The 19,945-nt window shown below is 42.2% G+C and overlaps 2 protein-coding genes across 19 annotated transcripts in view; one reads left to right on the top strand and one right to left on the bottom strand.

Annotated features, from left to right (window-relative positions):
• LOC121107837 (butyrophilin subfamily 2 member A1-like) overlaps positions 1–19,945 on the bottom strand; it is a 142,035-nt gene that overhangs the window by 7,486 nt on the left and 114,604 nt on the right. For 12 of the 14 annotated variants that reach the window (XM_046904825.1, XM_046904826.1, XM_046904822.1 and 9 more), the window contains 3 exons: positions 19,621–19,641; positions 1,436–1,498; positions 421–693 (listed from right to left, as the gene is read on the bottom strand). The exons of the other annotated variants lie outside the window; for them this stretch is intronic. In XM_046904825.1, coding sequence (XP_046760781.1) covers positions 421–693; positions 1,436–1,498; positions 19,621–19,641 — 357 coding nt within the window. The remainder of the gene's footprint in view (positions 1–420; positions 694–1,435; positions 1,499–19,620; positions 19,642–19,945) is intronic. 14 annotated transcript variants of the gene reach the window in all.
• The window catches only part of LOC121107841 (butyrophilin subfamily 2 member A1-like), a 143,329-nt gene that overhangs the window by 53,241 nt on the left and 70,143 nt on the right, over positions 1–19,945 (top strand). For 2 of the 5 annotated variants that reach the window (XM_046904839.1, XM_046904835.1), the window contains one exon: positions 12,484–13,412. In XM_046904839.1, coding sequence (XP_046760795.1) covers positions 12,484–13,019 — 536 coding nt within the window. In that variant the 3' untranslated portion in view covers positions 13,020–13,412. Of the gene's footprint in view, positions 1–11,536; positions 11,558–11,737; positions 11,765–12,483; positions 13,416–19,945 lie in introns of those variants that run through there. The other 3 variants (XM_046904837.1, XM_046904838.1, XM_046904836.1) reach the window with 3 other exon arrangements.

Raw genomic sequence — 19,945 nt, 5'->3', positions numbered from 1 at the left:
GTGTGTGTCATCAGAGGTTTGTCTAAACCACAACATCAGGTGTTATAGCAATAGAAAAAGAAGTAGAAGAAAATGAAAGGGAAAGAGAGAGAGGTGGAAGAGTAGCCTTCCCCACCCATGAAAATGAGAATAGGAACGATCTGATAACAGGAGCTGATTTTCCCCATGCAACATCGCACCCATGGAAGGATATTTTTGTGCTTTAGTTGTTTATGTTTTTACAATTTATCACACGGGGAAGCTGATGGCTGTTCAGATGAAAGGAAAAACAAAAAATAACAGCAGCAAAAATCTGAACCAACCAACAACTAAAAAAATTAAGGAAAAAAACTGTTTACTCTGTACCACTATAAATACGTGCTCCTGGGGCAATTTGGTCTGCATGCATTAGCTCACTACAAACTGGAAGCTCATACCTACCTGCAATGGCAACTGAAGATTCTGTTGATGTTTTCAGTTGTTTGTCTAGAATGCGGCAGGACATGGAGTTCCCAGATCCTGCTTTAAGAACGATGGAGCTGCTGACACCAGCAGTGCCAGTGTCAGCAGAGAGAGGAGTTCCTGTGATGTTGTCTCCTCTACTGTCTGTCCACAACAGCTGAGCTTCAGAAAACAACCTTTCAGATAAACATTTGAGTCGAATACCACCATCCTCATAATCATCCACAACAAGCAATGGATCATGCCCAACACCTACAGAGGAGATTGAGAAACAGGAGATTTTAAAGGGGAGTCTTTGAGAAGTTTTGCATTTGTGAAGTCCTATCAGCACTTTACTCGTTGAAGCTGCAGCCCTTATCATATAACTTTAGCATGTACTAGTCTGATCAACCAGATTGTAGAGGACAAGCTTGAGAATTAAACATCATGAATGAGCTTGAAAAAGAAGTTATTAAAAGCTATCTCTTTTTTAAGTGACCAGAATCAAGTACTTGTGCACAACTGCCACAGTTACAGTTAAGATACGGTTAGTATTAGTGTTTAGGGTTTAGAATTGCAGTTTAGGATGGGGTTCAAGTTAGGGCTTAGGGTAGCAGTTAGGTTCAACTACTTAGGTTAGCTGAGTTTATTCATCTCATCAAGTTTTGGCCATTTAAAATATATGCATTTCCCTGAGGCAATCATTTTGTAGAGAAAACGTGGAGAAACTGCACTCCCTACACATGATTAATTCCTTTGGAAGAGTACTGTAGGATAAATTAATTACATTATGCCTGTCTTCTATCAACTACACAGGCTCAGATACAACTGAGCACTCAGATGCTCAGTTTCAATCCCAGAACATGCATCTGTGCTTCCTGAAATTGAAATAAATCATCAAAAACCGGACCTTCTGGAGAGGAAAAGAGTTATGGGTGTCATCCTATGTATTATTCATAGTCCCATAAAAGAATTCAGCACAGAGGAAAATTCATCCATTACAGAGCAAAATTACCTGCAGTGGGCTGGTGTCTAGATGCCAACACCAAGAGGAAGATGACTGCTGTCAGCCCCATACCTGTATGACAGAAAAAAGGTCTATGTCTAAAGGAAAAATAAAGGATGCAGGGGTCTATGCATCAAGAGGTGAGATGCATGGGAGGAAACAAGAAGAAAGGAAACAGTACAGTATACTGGGGGGGGAGGGGGTGGGGAAGAAAAAAAGATCATATTGCAAAAACACAACGAAAATAAACAACAGGGATTAAAGTGCCTATCAGGTCGTCCCTCATGACTACCCTTGCTGTGGCACTGCCATGTGAAAGGACAGCAATGAAAACCCTGGAGTGCACCAGCTGCAAGCAGGGACATAAAGATGGATGAACGTCAGAAATGAAAGTAGTGACTCACAGCAAAGAAAGACAACAGAATGGAGGAGAGGATTAAGGGATCCATTCCCATTTTATGCTGTCAGTTGCATCTGAGTCTAACCAAACGGACTGTACAACCACATCTCACTTGATGAGTGTGGATTTCCTGCTGCTTAACTTGATTTTGAGTCCTGTCAAAAAGAAACTATGTCTTCAAGACAGATAGTCAAGAAGGTACGTTTGAGGTTTGTACTGTGCCTAACAAACAACAGTTCGCCATACAGACACACGCATAAAACATCATTCAGCAGCTCCCAGACATAATCCCAAGAGATTTTTGTCAGGGTAACTTCTGAAATATTTGCCAATCAACACAAGTCAGTACAACACAACAACTGCAGGAGACAGGGGAAATATTCAGAGCTCTTACCTACAGAAGCATCTAAATGAACTACCAATTGTGTCAAACCAAAATGCAGACCTGCATTTCAATAGTACTGCTTTAGATTTCCACAAACGCAGCTGCACCCTCCTGAAATCCACATGCAAGTTCTTAAATCTGTCAGCAGTGCTCAGAAGGATTCTGGCACCTTTGGACTCTACCAACCAGTTTTCTTGATCATAAAAAAAAAAAAAAAAAAAAAAACAACTTATATTTCCAAAGGTTACCTATTAACCTCTGCAATGCAGTAAAAAGAAGGTGGGAATAAAAATAATAGGTGTGGCAGGGAATTTACACTTCTTGTAGTCAAATACTCTGTGGGAGGTAAAAAGAAGTATAAGGTGAAAACTTCAGAAAAAAGAAAAAAAGAAAAAAAAAAAGGTTTCTAAAACGTTGAGGAAAATTAACCCCAAGAAGGAGTTAACCAATGAATTTTTGATGGATACAACAGGATACTGTTGGCCTTCCAGGCTGCAAGCCCACACTGCTGGCTTATGTCCCACTATTTGCCCATCAGAACCTCCATGTCCTTCTCTGCAGCACTGCTCTCTCTGAGTTTTTCTACCAGTCTGCACTGCTATCTGGGATTTCGCTGATCCAAGTGCAACACAGTATCACAGAATCTTTAGAGTTGGAAGGGATATTTAAAGCTCACCTCGTCCAGCTCCCCTGCCATGAACAGCGATGTGCGCAGCTAAATCAGGTTGCCCAGGGCTTGATCCAGCCTTGCCTTGAAAGTCTCCAGGGACAGAGCACCAGCAACACCTCCAGGCAAGCTGTTCCAGTGCCTCACTACTCTCACTGTAAAAACATCCTGCACTTGGTCTTGTTAAACCTCATTATTTTATCTTGTGCCCACTTTTTAAGCTTGTTCCTCTGGATGCTGTCCCTTCCTTTTAATGTAACAACTGCTCCACTCGGCATCATCAGCAAACTTGCTGAGGGTGCACTACATCCCACTGTCTAGGTCACTGATAAAGACTATAAAGAGCACTGGTCCCAGGATGGACCCCTGGGGTCACTAGCCCCCCACATGAACATTGAGTTGCTGACCACAACACTTTGGCTGCAACCATCCAGTTTATTTCTTATCCACTGAATTGTCCTCCCTTCAAATCTCTCTCTCTCCTACTTAGAGATAAGAATGTGATGTGACAAAGAAAGCATTTATTTCTTTGAGTACCTGAAATGACCCTGTCCAGTCCCATTCTATTCTAAAGAGCCTAAGGGAGCAGACAGACACCTCAAGCAAATCACTAAGAGAGCCACCTACTCCAAAACAAAGCTTTTGGATAAATGTGTATTTCTTTAAAGGGAATGTAGGTGGGGTGAATACATATGAAACAAATTCAATTGCAGATGTAGTGCGGAAGTGTTTCAAGCAGGGGAACACACTGAGATATATTAATACTTTAGGAATTTAACTGTTGAAAAAAATCTCAGATCATACACTTGAAATAAGAATTACATGAAACAGTTGGAGTAACCTCTACTAGTTTTGGGGTTGTGCTTCTTTTTTTTTTTTTTTTTTCCTGGTTTTCTTTTAAATGAACTATTTGTTCAACAGGTAACTTCCTCAAGTGGAAAAGAAAATCAAATATTTAGATGATGCTATTTGCCCACATAGTAGTTTCTGTATATTATCTATTACAAAAGAGCAGCTGTTGAATAAGATGGCACCTGAACTTAGAAGAAAGATGTCAGTCATCAAAACCTGGCTGAAAATGCCGCTCAACAAATGTTTACAACTGAAAAGACAAATGAACTGTATAGCCCTAACAAGAAACAGAAGAGAGTTGTAATCATTGATGCAGAATTTACATGACTCATAAGAATTGGTTCTTTGTTAACTCTTGGCAAAGTTGTGTTGATGCCTTGTCTCAGACTCAAACAAAACGGTCTCACCAAAATCTAGTTGTTAACAAATGCGTGACTATGTCAAAACTTAGAGTGATCAGTTCCTGTGCCTTTCATCACCTTCCCAAACTTATGATGTCTGTAGAGTTCATACTTTCCTCAGGTACATTGTCTAAGGGATATAGTCTCTACAATGACTGATGTCAAACACAAATGTGTATGAATTAGAAGATGATGTTTTAACCCAAAGGTTCAGGTATCATATACTAAACACACAACTTTCTCTATGCAAAGTATTTTAAACAAATTAATAGCTAAAGTTACTTTTGCAACTGTATTGTACAATTTAACTTCTCCATGCACTCCATTAGTGCCTCATATTGCCAGAGCTGCAGAAAAGAGAAGGAGTGGAAGCAAATGGGTAAAAAGTGTTGAGATGTGAAGTGTTGATGGGGAAGCTGAACATGCCCTTGTGCTTGTCCAAAACATTCACAACAGACAAGGAGAGGACTCGGTGATGTATGTCATTAACTCCATAACTCACTTTCAAACGCATTCCCTGAAGGTTGTTAAAGAAACGATAATTATTTCAGGAGGATTTGGTCCTGTATTACATTGTGCACCATTCTTAGGCCTAAAAAATAGGTATTTTCAGTTACTTAGACAACTATGAACACAGTCTTTGCAAGATTTCTGTGAACTCTTATTAAATTTAACTGCCTTCTTCGTCAAAGGCAAACAAGGGGAACACGTGGAGCCAGGAATTCACTGGTAGTTGGGTACAGATTTTAATAGTTCATTGAAAATACAAATATTGGCATAATCACAGTAATGTAAACAGTTATAGCCATGATTATCCAATTGCCACAAGGAAAAATAAAACTTACAGGAGATATACCAAAAAATTCCTAGAATCTGTCTTTTTTCTTCTCTGGGGTTCTGCTCAGTTTTTCATATCTCTCAGTATCTCACATGTACGTTCAGCATTGGTACAGTTAAAACGACACAGTCATCCCTCAACCCCAATGAAAATACAGTGTTAACTAGTTTTCTTATGCTTTCCCCATTTGTTTACAGCTTAGCGATTTGAATTCCACCAGGTAAAAGTCACGTGAGCACTAGAAAATCATTCTCATATCTATAACAAAGAGTTATAGCTAGCTGCCATATTGCAAATCTTGTAGCCTGCATTGGTGCATTACCATAGAAGTTGTGACCTTTTACTAGTCTGTACCTCCTGAAACTACAAGGCTACAGTGTACAAATATCACAGCTGGATGAATCAAATAAACAATATCTATAAAACAGTAAACTGTTGGTTGATTCAGTGGCTTGGATGTACAAAATGGAGAAAACACCAACAAGATGGGACAGGATGCCTGCCTGAGTTGAACTGCGTGAGCAAATTCTCTGACCCCAAAGTTAAGGGAGAACAGAGCATCTGGTGCTGGATAAGGCAAGAGAAGAATAAGACATCAGTATCTACACTGCTGCTGGTATCTGTAGGGACACCAGAAGGTAGTATAGTTTAGCAAAAAGTTTGGAGTATTTATTTCCTCATCCATTTTTACCTGCTGAAGTTGAGTTGGACTGACCCAGACTCCACATTCTCCCTCCAAGCTTTCAGGCTCTAGTTGTTCTAAGGTGCCGCACTGAGGTTTTTCTTCCAAGGTAGCGCAAAATGATCATAGCAAAGGAAAATCCATTCTTCACCACGGTGGAAAGGCACACACACTACACTTTCCTCTTTTCTATTTTTTTTTTCTTTTATGTGCATGCAGAAATAGTTCAAGTTTTTCAGCCTTGGTTGTATGCTCCGTATGTGTGTTTATATGTCTCTATATATTAATATGTACACACTATATATGTGTATACACATGCACACACATCCTTGATGTCAGATCCTGTGCATGAAATCATCTGCATGCACTTGGCCTCCATGGGAGAGGAGAATGAAGAAAGGGACGAATTTAGGAAAGAATCAATTTAGGAAAAGCATAAGCAACATTCCACAGATAAAAGAACAAGAAAAATGAGGTGAGTGATCTGCTAGAATGAAATTGCTTAAACTCACGCGGTCTCAGTGACAGAGTTTCCAAGGAGGCTAAGAAACACACATCGCTGGGAATTCCAGATGAGGTGGCTGCTGGGGCTTGGCTTCTACTGCCTGTCTCATGATGAGGCCAGCCTGACCTTTCCCTGAAATACATTTTGTTTGCATTAATTCAGCCTCTTTGTGGCTTTTGCTGATGTAATGCACAGCTTTAGGGTCAGGCTTCATCATACCTACTCACTGGCTTACATGAGTGCCAGAGGACTCTGCAAGAACCTCAGCATCTGCAGCAATGAGAATGGAAACATCTACAAAGACAAGATGATACGTAATATATCCATAGGAATTATGTTTACCCTGCAATAACATTTGTATAGTGGACACATCCTGTATCTCCAGTATAGCTTTCCTCTCTGAAATCAGGCTGTAGCAATCCCCAAAACGAATGTTTTCTGTTTCAGTAGCAGTAGCAGTGCTAAAGAATGCAGTCCTAAGGTTTAGGGGTACCTGAGTTGCCTGTAGGGTTTTGAGTAGGGATAAGGTATGGACTGGCTATTGTTCAAGATAAAATTGTTGAGGAGAAGCAACACGTGCCCTGAAAGCTGGGGATCCCCATGGAGCTACGAGTTGCAGCTAAAATGAGAAGAAGGGGGACAAGTTTCTGAATGCTTAGATCACTGAGCAGGGCTACAAGTAGCCAGTATGGGGGAAAAGTCCCATGTACAGATTCCGTGAAAGAAAAGGCTTCATATAGAATAGCTCAGACAATAAAAAACACTGCTGTAATATCACCATAAGGTCAAGTGTCTAGGTTTTTATAAGAAGCGGATGTTCTCTCCTTTGAGTTTTATGAAGGATACTATAGAATAGAGCCATGGTTGGAAAAGACACCTTCAATCACAAAGCTACACAAAAAAAAAAAAAAAAAAAAAAAAAAAAAAGTGACTCTACGTTACTATGGTAGGAAGAAATTTGCAGAAGAGACATAGCACCTCTGCCGATCCAGCCTAACACAGACTAAACCAGGTGATGGGTTTTAGTGAAGCAAGATCAGCTTTATATTATACCACGGCGATTTAGAAGTTCCATCTAGTCTTTGCACAAAGAAAAATGTTGTATCACAGGATAGGAACTGCCTGTGAGTGTGGTGTGGGCTCTGTTTTCCTAAAAATAACTGAACACTGCATGGCTCGAGTTGGAAGAGATCTTAAAAGCCATCTCACTCCAACCCTCTTCCATGGGTAGGAACAACTTTCACAACAGATTACTCAGAGCCACAGATAACCTGGCCAAAAGCTTCACAAATAGACTTTTATAGACATTTTAACATCAAACACCACAGAAAGACTTTGGAGGAATCAAAGAAATGGAAAGACCTTTGCAGATCTTGGCCTAGAGATTGTTCACAGATCTGTTTCCCCAAGCCCGTGCAGAGCCCATGGCAAACCCTGGCTCCTTACATGTGCCAAAATACAGCTTGTTAAAAAATCACAGCCTTATTTCCTAGGACATCCAGACTGAGACACCTTGGCAAGGCTCCAGGTTTGGCCAGATACTGCCATTATCTGCTCCATCCCTGGAGACGTTCAAGGTTAGGCTGGATGGGGCCCTGCACAGGCTGATTCAGCTGTAGATTTCCCTGTTCACTGCAGGTGAGTTGCACTAAATGACCTTTAAAGGTGACTTCCCACTCACATGAATCTACATGATATATTCACTAAGGAATAGCTGTTCTATGAGCAGTGAGCACTGCTTTCCATATTGGTTGAATTAGCCTATCCACACTGAGATCTTGAACGACGCTCAGTTCTCATGCACTACCATCAGATGTCTTTACTTGTATCACACACTTCAAATGTTTCCATATCTTGCTTAAATGCTTGCATTCAAGCCATGTGTCTCATACTATATCTAGCAGTATGCTCCTTTCCTTCCCAAGCTGTCCAAAGTGAAAATGCATCTCAGTAATGCAGCACTTCAAGAGATTACGTCAAATACTCCTGAGAAGAGTTTAGGAGAGAATGCAACAGACTCCACTCCTCCAAATATGTGGAGGGAAGATAAAATCAATCAGGATATTCCCAAAGGCAGAGGGAGATACAGGAGCAAGGGCACGCAGAACTACTCCACTGTTTGGCCAACGGCCAACTGGTTTCAGTGAGGACAAAGATGATATATAGGGTTATATTAAAGGTCAAAACAAATAGGACTGAAGGGTAAACAAGAAACTACAAAGCCAATTGAAGTTGAGGTAAATAGTAAACTGAAGGCTCAGAACACAAGCTGAAGGAACAATAGCTGCTTGAAAAAGGCATCAGATTGAAAATGTGAAATAATAATGTAGAGTAGGGAGTTGAATTGGCACCTCTGACAAAAAATCTGGGCGTGAGGACTTAGTGGCTCTCTTCAGAAACATGTAAGGGATTGCTGATATTTCATCCAGAAGAGAAAAAGTTTGTCCATTGTTGTTTTGGTATCTCGTGGGATCTTCCTTCTTGGTTCATGGTTTCTTTAATACGGTCCCTTTCTGATGTTGCTAGGTCTTACCTTTGAGACAAACCATAGAGCAGACCAAAACTGAATACAGAAAAGCTTTGGGTCGTGCAGGTATTCAGGAGGTCCAATTTAATTGGCCTTTCTCATTTTTCCCCTATCTGCATATGGAAGTTTGAAGAACTACTAAAAGGAGGAGGAAGTACATTTGCACAGAAAATTGTCAAGAGGTGGACCTCACTAAACCACAAGCCATAAAGAAAACTGAATAGATGAGCTGGCTGCTTGAAGGAGGCCCTGAAACAGAGTGGGGAAAGGGGTACATAGTCAGTAAGATGAGGCTGAAAGACATGGGTTTATTTCTTCTGAAGAAGAGAAAGCAAAGGATGAACAAATAGCATCATAGAATCACTTGAAAGTCAGCAATAAAGATGACAGGGTCAAAAACTGCTTCTTCCTGCTCAAGCAGAGTCACCTAGAGCAGATGTCAAAGACCAAGTCAAGTCAGATTTTGGATATGTCCAAGGATGGACACTCTACAGTATCTGTGAACAGCCTGCTCTTGTGTTTGACCTCTCTCACAATTACAAATAAATAAACAAACAAACAAACAAACAAACAAATAAATAAAGTGTGTTCTTGTATTCCATATGATCCCCATTCCTAGTAACCTAGACAACACTTCAGAGCTGAGCAAAGAGGCAGACCTGTCATTCCTGTCTTCTCTAAGAAGTACTTAAAGGGAGTTTATAAACAAGAAGGAAGAATTTTATATGATCTGATAGTGATAAGATGAGGGAGAATTATTTTAAACTAGAAGAAGTGAAATTTAGATTAAATATCAGGAGGAAATTTTTTACCCAGAAAGTGGTGAGACACAGGAGCAGATGCCAAGAGAAACTGCAGATGCCCCATCCCTGAAGGCACTCAAGTCCAGGTTGGATGGGGCCCTCAACAGCCTGATGTAGTGGATGGCAACCAGTCAATGGCAGGAAGGTTGGAACTGAGTGGGCTTTAAGGTCCCTTCTAAGTCTTCCCTGGGCACTGCCTGTTCTCAAGTAAGCCCTGCAAGTAGAGTGATGGTTTCAGAGAAGTGAAAGAAACAATTTGATTTTTGCTAAAACACTGACAGGACAAAAGATTGGGTTCTTTCTAGCGTGGTTTATTTTTCCTCAATATGTTGACAAACTGAAAAGAACGGGAGGAGAGCATATGCATGCAGCATGTCCTTCTTTCCCTCACTAGATAGATTGGAATAATCACAGCTGGTCCTATGTAAAAATATTATGGAGGAAATAGCATTCAAGAACAATGAGTCACGTTCAGTTTACGATTTGATACTGAAACAGATTCAGTGATAATCCTATGTCATTTCTTTCAGACAAAGAGGATTTGGAGAAGGACTTAGGTAAGAATATGGTTTTGATAATTCTTTGAGGACTTCTAGCCAGCAAGCTGTTTACATCCCTAAAAGAGCAATGAGTTGTACAACACCTTGATATGAAGTTTTTCTGGATGTGACTGCTCCCTTTATCAAATGTAATTGTGACCAGTGTTGATGGCTTATCATAAATTCAAAGATTCAAAATACCATTACGATCCATTTTCCATGAATATTTTGGAGCTTTTGTCATTGAGTGCAATGGCATAATTTTAAAGCATAGCTGATAATCCTTTGGACTCCTGTTAAAAACAAAAAACAACAACAAAAAAAAAAACCATTCAAGTCAGTAATATTTTCTTTTCCTTTTATTATTCTTTTTTCTTTGTTATTTGTTGCCTGTTGGTCTACTTAGATGCACATGAGAAGATACGCATTGCAGGTAAATAAATACAGCAACCAAGACAGTTTTAATGCAAACTTAGAAGTAAATGAGAAAGAAAATCAGCTATTTCACTGAAAATGAAGATAACTTCTTTCTAGTTAAATGGTTATAACTTCCATTAAGTGACTATGAACTCTATTTCAGTTTTAATCACAGCTAAGTTTATAATATAGTACGGCTGCACTTCTATGAGTCCTGTGATACTTTCTTTCCTCTCTGTAATCCATCCACCTTGAGTTTGCAACTCTCCTTGAGATTCCTTCTCACTTATCAAAACCATTATTTTGCAGGATACTCTGATAAGAAACGTACACTTGGTAAGAGAACATCTTCAGTAAATCTTCTTCTTGTGAACCTTACAAAAAAACATGCAAGCATTCAGACCAGCATGAGGAAGCCATATACGAGGACGAAGGGATTGCACAGATCTCATCACAGTTCAGTTCATTTTCCTTCTTCAGTATAGACATCAAGAGACATGTTAAGATTTTCCTGAACTGTGAATAATCCATCTTGCCAGAACCTGCTCTACCTAAAGCTAGGACAGATCTACAGGCAACCATAACGTGTTATGAGTTGTTTCATTGCAAAAAGACCTGGGGGTACTGGTGGATGGAAAGCTGGACATGAGCCAGCACTCCGCCCTCACAGCCCAAAAAGCCTACTGTATGCTGGGCTGTATCTAAAGATGCATGACCTGCAAGTCCAGGGAAGTGATCCTGTCCCTCTACCCTGCTCTGGTGAGCCTTCACCTGGAGTACTGCATCCAGATGTGAAGTACAGTCCAGTACTCCAGTACAGTCCCTCAGTACAGGAGGGACATAGACCTGTTGGAGCACATCCAGGGAAGGGCCACTGAAATGATCCACAAAATGGAACACCTCTCCTGCACTAATTCAAAATGTGCTAGTGCTTACGTGTTGTGCAGCTTGGTGTCCTGTGGGCTGGGTTTGCCCAACTTCGAAAAACTGAACCACAACAGAGAAAAATCTCATAAAATTATTACTGGTGTTAGTAACTAGAACAACCTTTCAATATAATACATTTTAATAACTAGAATATCTTTACCTTTCAGGTAGAATAGAACCTGAGTTGGGTAAGTGGTTTAAAAATTTTATTTTCTTGGAATTCATACTGGTGCTTTAGATAAAGTCAGGCCTTGGGCAGAATCTCAGATGGCAATAACTGCACATCACAAGGCAACGGAGGACAGGCTGACAAGTACTGAACTGTGCATGAGATTCACAAAACCCTTCTGTCTCGTTTGCTTCTGCAGATTTCTGGAAAGCTTGGGATAGGGCAGGTAAGCAGACAGGAAAAAGGGTGGGCAAATGGTGTATTTCTCTGTCCAGATTCTCCTGAAATGACATTGCCATGATCTTAGAGATCAGCCAGCTGAGCTGGAGTCACAGGAATAAGCCTTCACTTTAACTGGATAAAACAAAATGAAGCTTGGATGTGGCTATTGAAAATACAGAGAAAAGAAGTTGCAGAACTGTGTTCGTGTGAGGTCTGAATGTATAATAATAACAATAATAATAATAGGAAAAATAATAATCATCATCATCATCATAGAATCATAGAATTGTTCAGGTTGGAAAAGACCTTAATGGTCACTGAGTCCAACCACAACCAAACCAAACTACCCCAACTCTAACAACGCCCTGCTAAATCATGTCCCTGCACACCAGATCCAAACTGTTTTTAAACACATTCAGGGATCATGACTCAACCACCTCCCTGACACAATGGAAAAGTGAAAGAGAGTTTAATTATAAAGTGTGTCAAAGACGGTGAGAATCACCTGGATTTGTCCGCAAGAGAGACATCATAGCTATGACAGCTCCAAGGGACTTGTAGGTTCCTATGCCTCTTGCTTGCCCTGTTTGGGGGAAAATGTTTCAATTCTTTGTCAAATCATGCCATGATTACTGAAACCCTGAAACGCTTCAGCCCATTTCCACTCCGAAGAGATTTCCCTGAAACACTCAGTTCACTGGATCATTCTCATTTTCCCTCTAGTCCCCATTACTGTGAATCCTGAATGCCAGCTCCTCGAGCTCCAAGTGCCAGGGGCTCCAGATTTTGAGGACAACGCATGTGAACCTGCCAGCCTGAGCAGCCCCTCCACAGTCCCTGTCCTGGTGGCAAAGGCAGGGTTTGCAGCTGGAAAACACTACTGGGAAGTGGACGTGGACCAGCAGCAGGACTGGGTGCTGGGGGACATAAGACAGAAAGGGAAACAAGAGGAGCAAGGAACACTTGCTCGTGAGGACTACTGGGCGCTGCACAGATCCAGGGGAGTGATTATCGCTATCCAGGGAAAAAGAACGCTTGAAAAGAAGGAAATGAATGAGACAGTGATTGGTGTGCTTCTGGACTTGGACGAATCACAGATCTTCTATTTTGGTACAGCACGGAGGAGCAACATGGTGAGAATACCTGTAAACCTTGGAAAAGATTCTGCAGAAGTGTTCTACCCTTTTCTATCAAAAGGGGAAGGGAGATTCAAGCCTGTTTGCCATCAAAATATTCCTGTTCCATTAAAGATTCCGTAAAAAGCACAGAGATTTCTCTAGGGAAAGATAGTTCAGTCAAAGGTTGGAGGGAAAAATTATGAACAAGCATCAGCACAATGTAAAACTAAATGCAGAAGAAAGATGTAGATGACAAAGGCACAAAATTCTAGAGAGAAAAAAAGAACCAGCAAGTGTAAATAAGATTGGAAACAGATTCAGAAAAGCCTGGTTAACTGACTGAGTTCTTGTTACAGAAGAAAGTCTCAAGTTGCACCATTGCTTATTTTAGTGCCATAACTGCTAGCTGAAGGCACCTCAAACAACCTATAGCTCTTGTCAAATTGTCTTTCCTATTTGCGTTTAAGTTTGATGGAAGCCACCCAATTAGGGAAGCCCAATTCCACTAGATGTGTATCAAAAAAGAAATAATTTTTTTCTGATGGAAAAAAAAGAACATATTTAAAAGTATTTTATTTCTTAAGCTCCTTAGAATATTTACGGTAAGATACACTGCTGTATGAACTGTGGTGCCAGCCAGCAGAGTGAGTGAGGGTGCTACTGTCAGCAGCTGATGGGACTGTTGGGGTCTCAGGCTGGAGTGCTGGCTACAGGGATTGGTATGAGCGGACTGAGTGCAGCTACTGGAGTTAAGCCAAGGGTGTAGGCTGTAGATGTGGGATCAGCCATGGGAGTGGGTGAGGGTCCTATTGTCAGTGATTGGACTTGCAAGGGCTCCACAGTCTATGATCTCAGTTGCCATCTGCTTGGCAGATTGATGAGCAGACTGGGGGTCTGTTACTGGAGTCGGGTTGAGGCTGTAGGCTGCAGAGTGTAGCACCACTACTGGAGTGAGTGCGGCACTAATGTGAAGTACTGGAGGAAGTGTGGGTCTTCTACTCCCAGTCATGGGATGGGACTGGTATGTTTTCCCAAACCGAATACTGATGGGACTGGTGTGAGTGAGACAAGTATCTTCACCCCAGAGTCAGGAGTAGGGCACTGGGTCACAGCCACTGGGCCTGGCATCAAATACTGTGTCTCTCAAGTGTGTATATCTTCTCCAACCTGATGTGCATGGGATGTCCATGTATATTCACTAGCAAACTTTAAGCGAGTAGCGGGGGGATTGATTTGGGTAAGGTGATCAGGTTGTTGGTGGGTCTGTGCTTGAACTTGAGAATGTGATGTGCTTGAGAGATGTGTGAGCATGTGCATTTGCAGAGAACTTCAAGTTAGACATACCAGTGTATAGTATACCATGTGTCAAGTATGTGTGTACAGTATGTCTAACTTCTCTCCGTGAAGTCATGTGAGAGGACCTAGGATCTGGGCAGGGTTTCCAGGCAGAATGAGACACCCAGACATACTGGGTCTGCCTGATGAACACAGAGACCAAAAGAGGTACTCAGAGTATCCAAAAATACATCTAAGCCTTTGAGTACTGTATTCCTCTCTAGAGAACTTCTTTCTCTATCAACTGGGAAGAAGGAAGGAGTCTTGGCAGTCTGTGTCTGTTATATGTGAGTCCTCTGTGTAAGTGTTGTTGAAAGTAGCCCTTGGCTGGGGCAGCCTTTGTGGCCACAAGTATCAGTGTCCCATGTGTGTCTGTGTGTCTCTAGGACACGTTCTCAGCTTGCTCCCAGTTCAATGTGCAAAGAGGAAATGAGAATAGTGGGATTTAATGTGCCTCATGAGGTAGCTGATTTCTGGCCACTTCACCCTCACTATCTGCTCTAGGTGAACAAAAAGATTATCCAGCCTACTGATACCTGTGTGCAGAGCCTCCTTGGGTAATTATGATCTTGCCAGCTGCAGAATAATTATTCGAGGTGACTTATTGTGATAATCATCTATAAAGGGAAGGTACAGTGTTGAGGGAAACTCCACAGTGGAATACAGTGAATATGCATGGAATCTGTCCTATGATAGTTCCCTAAGCAGCATAACCTACTACCTTAGATATTAGTAACACAAGCTGAGCTTGGTGTGCTCTAAGAGACTAAATGACTCTGAGAGACACAGCATGGAGAGTTGAGAGGAATGTGAACACCATGGCCAGGCTCCATGATAACACTGTAGGGATGGGAACTTGATGGTACCACGGAAATGGTAAACTGCATGGTTGTCACCCTGAGCCTGCAGTTCTTAATTTTCTGTTGTACCAATTGCAATAAATGTATGTATGAGTGGAGTCACTGAAGATCCATGAGAAAGCAAGGAAACACTTTAAATGGCTTAAAATAGGATGAATTTTGTAGAAGATAACAGAGAAGCTGGGAGGACTTTGCTGACTTCTGGGGTCAGACAGAGCCATTTCCAAGTGAAAGGAACTTCTGCAGAAAGAAACACTGATGGCAAGTCAGTCAAGTTGCCTTCAGTAGGCACTCTATTTTTGCAACTGACATAGAAATATCTGCCATGACTGCCATGACTGGTGATCATCCAGTAACAGAAGTCAGAGGTAATTTTCAGCAGTGTGGTTTCAGCTCATCAGAAAGCTTTCCCATGCTAGCACAGTAGCCAGCTTTTGTATGTAGGCGTCATGAATGTTTCCTGTGATGATCAGTTCACAGGAAAAAAAAAATCATGCTCTTCTTTACACCTGATGGAATGATATGTACACAGACATACACACACAAAACAATGGTAATCAGTTCCTGGGCTTAGAAAACACTTGTGTAGGTTCATAGAAACACCGGGAGGCTCTCTCTACCCATTGACTAGTGGCCTGAAGTCAGGGTTTTCCTGCAGAAATGGCTCAGGGAAGGCTTAGCAAGCAATGATGGAAGAATTTTATGTTTCTACTTGGTGGCACAAAGCATGGGGCTGAATACAATGTCATCTGATCTCAGACTCTGAATTTTAGTCATTAATTAACCATGCATTTTCACTTCAACCCTTCACTTGTCATCATCATCAAACCCCCCTGCAATTCTTAGAGGCTCAGTGTCAGAACTGGTTGCAGCTGAACCTGTTGAGAAGAAAGGAAAAAGCTTCACATTCCGGCTGTGAGGATTAACAAAGGTAAAAGTGTACAGCAATTTTTTCTGATGAACACTGAAGAATGACAACTTCTTGGATGAGATGTCCAGGAAGATCCCAATCTTTTGTGGTCTCCCACTCACCATCAAACGGGTCCACGGATCTGAGAGGGCCCAATACTCTTGCCCATCTGCTAACCCTATGACCCAGAAACCATTCTTAGGGGACAGAGCAACTGTCTCTTTTCGTCTCACAGTCTCCTGGGCAACACCCAAGTTCCAGTTTCGCTTCTTTCCAACGTCTACTTCCCAATAGAGTCTCCCCGATCTGTAACCTTCCTTTGCCAACAGAAAAGTGTGGGAATCAAATCTCTCGTCCTTGTTGGGCACCTTTCTGATCACACCAGTATCTGTTACACTCTTCCCATCTTCAGACACTTGCAGTCTAGGATGAGCTGTGTCAGCATCAAGGGTGACATCAACTGCAATAAAAAGGTAATTTCTTAAGTACTAAATAACAAGAGGTCTACTGCTTTGAGACTTTCTATTGGTTGATCCTATGAATTTATTCCCTCGCCTTGCCTTGATCTCCACTCTGTTAGGCCCTAGGAAATTTCTTTGCACTAGGATATCTCCACCTTCTGGCAACCCAAGTCACCTCCCTTCTCTTTTGTCTCATCTGTGACATACTGAGAGACACCAGCATGCAACAATGGCATGCAACATGAAGGAAAAATGTAAGGAGATTACAAGCTTTTGATTAAGGAATCAGTCAAACAGTAAGGAAGTGACCAGAGAATAAGAGCCGTGCTTTGGAACACAACTCCTCTTTGAACAAAACCAGAATCACAAAATCTTCTTGTAAGGGAATGAGGAATAATTCCAGTCGCCAGGGTTTCATGATAAATTCAGTAGCTTTGTATACGCTTAGAAGAAGTATTGCTCTAGCTGAACACCCGGAAGCAAAATTCTCCTTCTTGTAAAGACCAAATCTCTACGTTTTTAGAAGAAGCAATTCTGTTTTGTATCCAAGAAGAACAAAAATTATTGAGACGTTTCTAGGACAGCAAATGGATAATTGAAGGATTCAAAGTCAGTTCTTGCTGTTGTGCTGTTACTTACAGAACAAGAGGCCTGAGGACAAATGGTTACGCAAGAGCTATATTAAAGCTTTAAGAGGTGGGATTCAGAAGGGTATTTTCCTTACCTTTATCTCTTTGTACACACAATAACTCTACAGGGAACAAAAAAAAAAGGAAGAAAAGGGTGTTTTCAGGAGATCAAGTCTCCAGTGACCTAACAGCCCACGCTGCTGGCAGATGATCAAGCACTTGTGTTATTGCTTGCCTGTTCTGCAGGTAAGAAAGCCATTTTATAATGATTATCTTCCATGACAAACAACAAGAAAATTCAAAACCAGGAAAACATCAGCTGATTACACACAAGTGCGTTATACTTAACCAGCAAGTACAAAACTTCCAGGAGATCCCACACAACTAAAAGGAAGAGGTGAAAGCTATTGTGCCAGTGACAGAGCCCAGGGAGTCTACTTCTCTGGAGATACTCAAAACTCACAAGGATGTTTTTCTGTGCAACCTGTAATAGGAAACCTGCTTTAGAAGGAGGACTAGGTGACCTAGAGACGTCCTTCTGCAAGCCATACAATTCAGTGATTCTGAGATCAGTTTTGAAAATCAGAAGCTGTGGGAGACAACAGCCAAGGAGGTGAGGAGAAACACATCCCAGGTGAAGTCCTCCCTTCACACTTGGCATTGCAACATGAGCACTCAAGGACATTATACTCTTAACATTCACTTAACAGTCAGATTCTGAGAGAGTGCTGAAAGGCAAAGACAACATAAACAGTAACTCCACAGTTACGTTGAGGAACCACTTCCAAAACAAGGAGATAAAAAAAACATTATGCAAGTGGTCCAGGGGCAAAGCTTTGACAATATCAAAAGTAAATGCTGAGCCTGGGGTAGTGGCAGGCCCGCTCACAGAGCTGTTTGGGAGGAAACTGGCATTGCTGGAATAGCCATCCTCAAAATCTCCAAAGCATCTTCCCCTGTAGAAAATATCTGTAGGTCTCCTTGCACTGCCTTGTGCCTGGAGCTCCTCTGATACACGTGTTAAGAAAACATGCCAGCAGTTCTGCAAATAGAAAATGTGGGAGAGTACGGTGCTGGAAAGCACAAGAAGTAAACCCTTCACACAGTTCTCCCTCGAATAAAGACTTCACACCGCGGGCACACAAGGACATTCAGCATACCACACTCTCAAAAAGCACTTAATGCATGTCATTCCGTTTCCATGGGGATACCTGTTCTGATGGGTTATGGATTTATGTCTTGACTCATCAAAAGTAACATGCAATATGCACACTGGCCACCACAAAGCAATAAAGTCCTGAACATTAAGAGAACATTCCTGTAGTTCAGATAATAATCTTGAAACCAACCCGGAAGATAACAAGCACCAGTTGGAACACTGAGACTGGGGAGGTGGCAGGCTCAATGACAGACCTGTCTGGAGACACTTGGCATTGCTGGAATAGCCCTCTTGGCTATTCCCAAGGCCTTATCCCAGTAGCAAACGACTGAGTGCAGGCAGAGGGACTCAACTTTCTTTGCACACAGCTCCTCTGCCCAATCAATGCAGCCAACGCAGAAACAGACACAAAGTCAGTTACACATCCAAAGGTCCCACGGCACCGCAGGCTTGGACATCCCAACACAGTGACGATCAGCATAGGATTCTGGAGGTGCCTTTGCTCATGCCACGTCATGCAGGACCACATAACCCTCAAACTAGAGCAGAATAATTGCACCAGTCCTTGCCAAGGATAATTGCACTAGTCCAGTGTCTACCAAAGGAAATCAGGCTGGTAGGGGCTGAGCCATCTGTAGACTTCGCATCTCAGCCTTCCCACCACAGCCCCCTCTGCACCCTCACGAGCTCCAAACCCTCCTCCATACAACACCACCTCAAACACAACATCACAACCCAGTAAGCTGCCAATGGGTGACACGGGTGCCCAGCAGCATAACAGCTTCACTCACCAATCTCATTCACCCTCATTCTTCAGGGTCCCTGCAAGAAGAAAGAAAGGAAGGAAACCTTGCTTAGTACTCCATCCTCCATGCAGAGTTGGAAAAAAGTGTGGGATGCCTTCAAAAAGGCACACTCACACTACACCAACACCAACAACATGCTGAAAAATACACATGAAGAGAGGCAATAGAGCAGGAACACAGAGAATGGAGAAGTGGCAGGCTTGCACATGCAACTGTCCGGGAACAATTGGAATGGCTGGAATACCCCTCATCACAATCCCCAAGGCGTTATACCAATCAGGAATTTTTGGGCAGGAACTCTGCTTCATGCCCTGACATACTGACACACAGAAACCCGACCACAGAGCTTGCATTGCTGCCACCAACACCAGTCTCAACTTCCGTGACAGCATGAAGGGCTGATCAAGGCTGAAGCTCACCAAATCCAAGCACCCCAGCTCTGTCTTACCTCCACAGCCCCTCCTGCACTCTCAGCTCTTCAAAACGCTCCTTCACACACGTCTCACCACAAGCACAACACCATGACAAATAAACCTGCATATTGGTGGAAGGGATGCCTTGCCATGGTACAGTGCCACTCACCGTTCTCCTTCTCCAGAATATCTGCAAGAAGACAAGGAGGAAGGGAGCAACAGCTTGCTTACCATGCCAGAGCCATCACAGGCTTGCGGAATGGTATGGCAGGCCCTCAGTGACAAATGACTGAGGGCAAGCACAAGGACTCACCAGACTTGGCACGGAGCTCCTCTGCACAGTCACCACAGCCACCACAAAAGAAGACAACAAGTCAGGCCCAAGAAACACAGCACACGGGGAAATCCCACCCATGCCTCTACCAAAAGCTTTCTCTGGAGGGACTTGGCTTCATGCCCTGACACACCACCACACATGTACGCCTACACCTGGC

The sequence above is a fragment of the Gallus gallus genome, chromosome 31 (genome assembly GCF_016699485.2).
Source record: "Gallus gallus isolate bGalGal1 chromosome 31, bGalGal1.mat.broiler.GRCg7b, whole genome shotgun sequence".
Classification (NCBI taxonomy): Eukaryota; Metazoa; Chordata; class Aves; order Galliformes; family Phasianidae; genus Gallus; species Gallus gallus.
The sequence above is the reverse complement of the archived record's forward strand: the minus strand, read 5'-3'. Positions and strand labels throughout refer to the sequence as shown.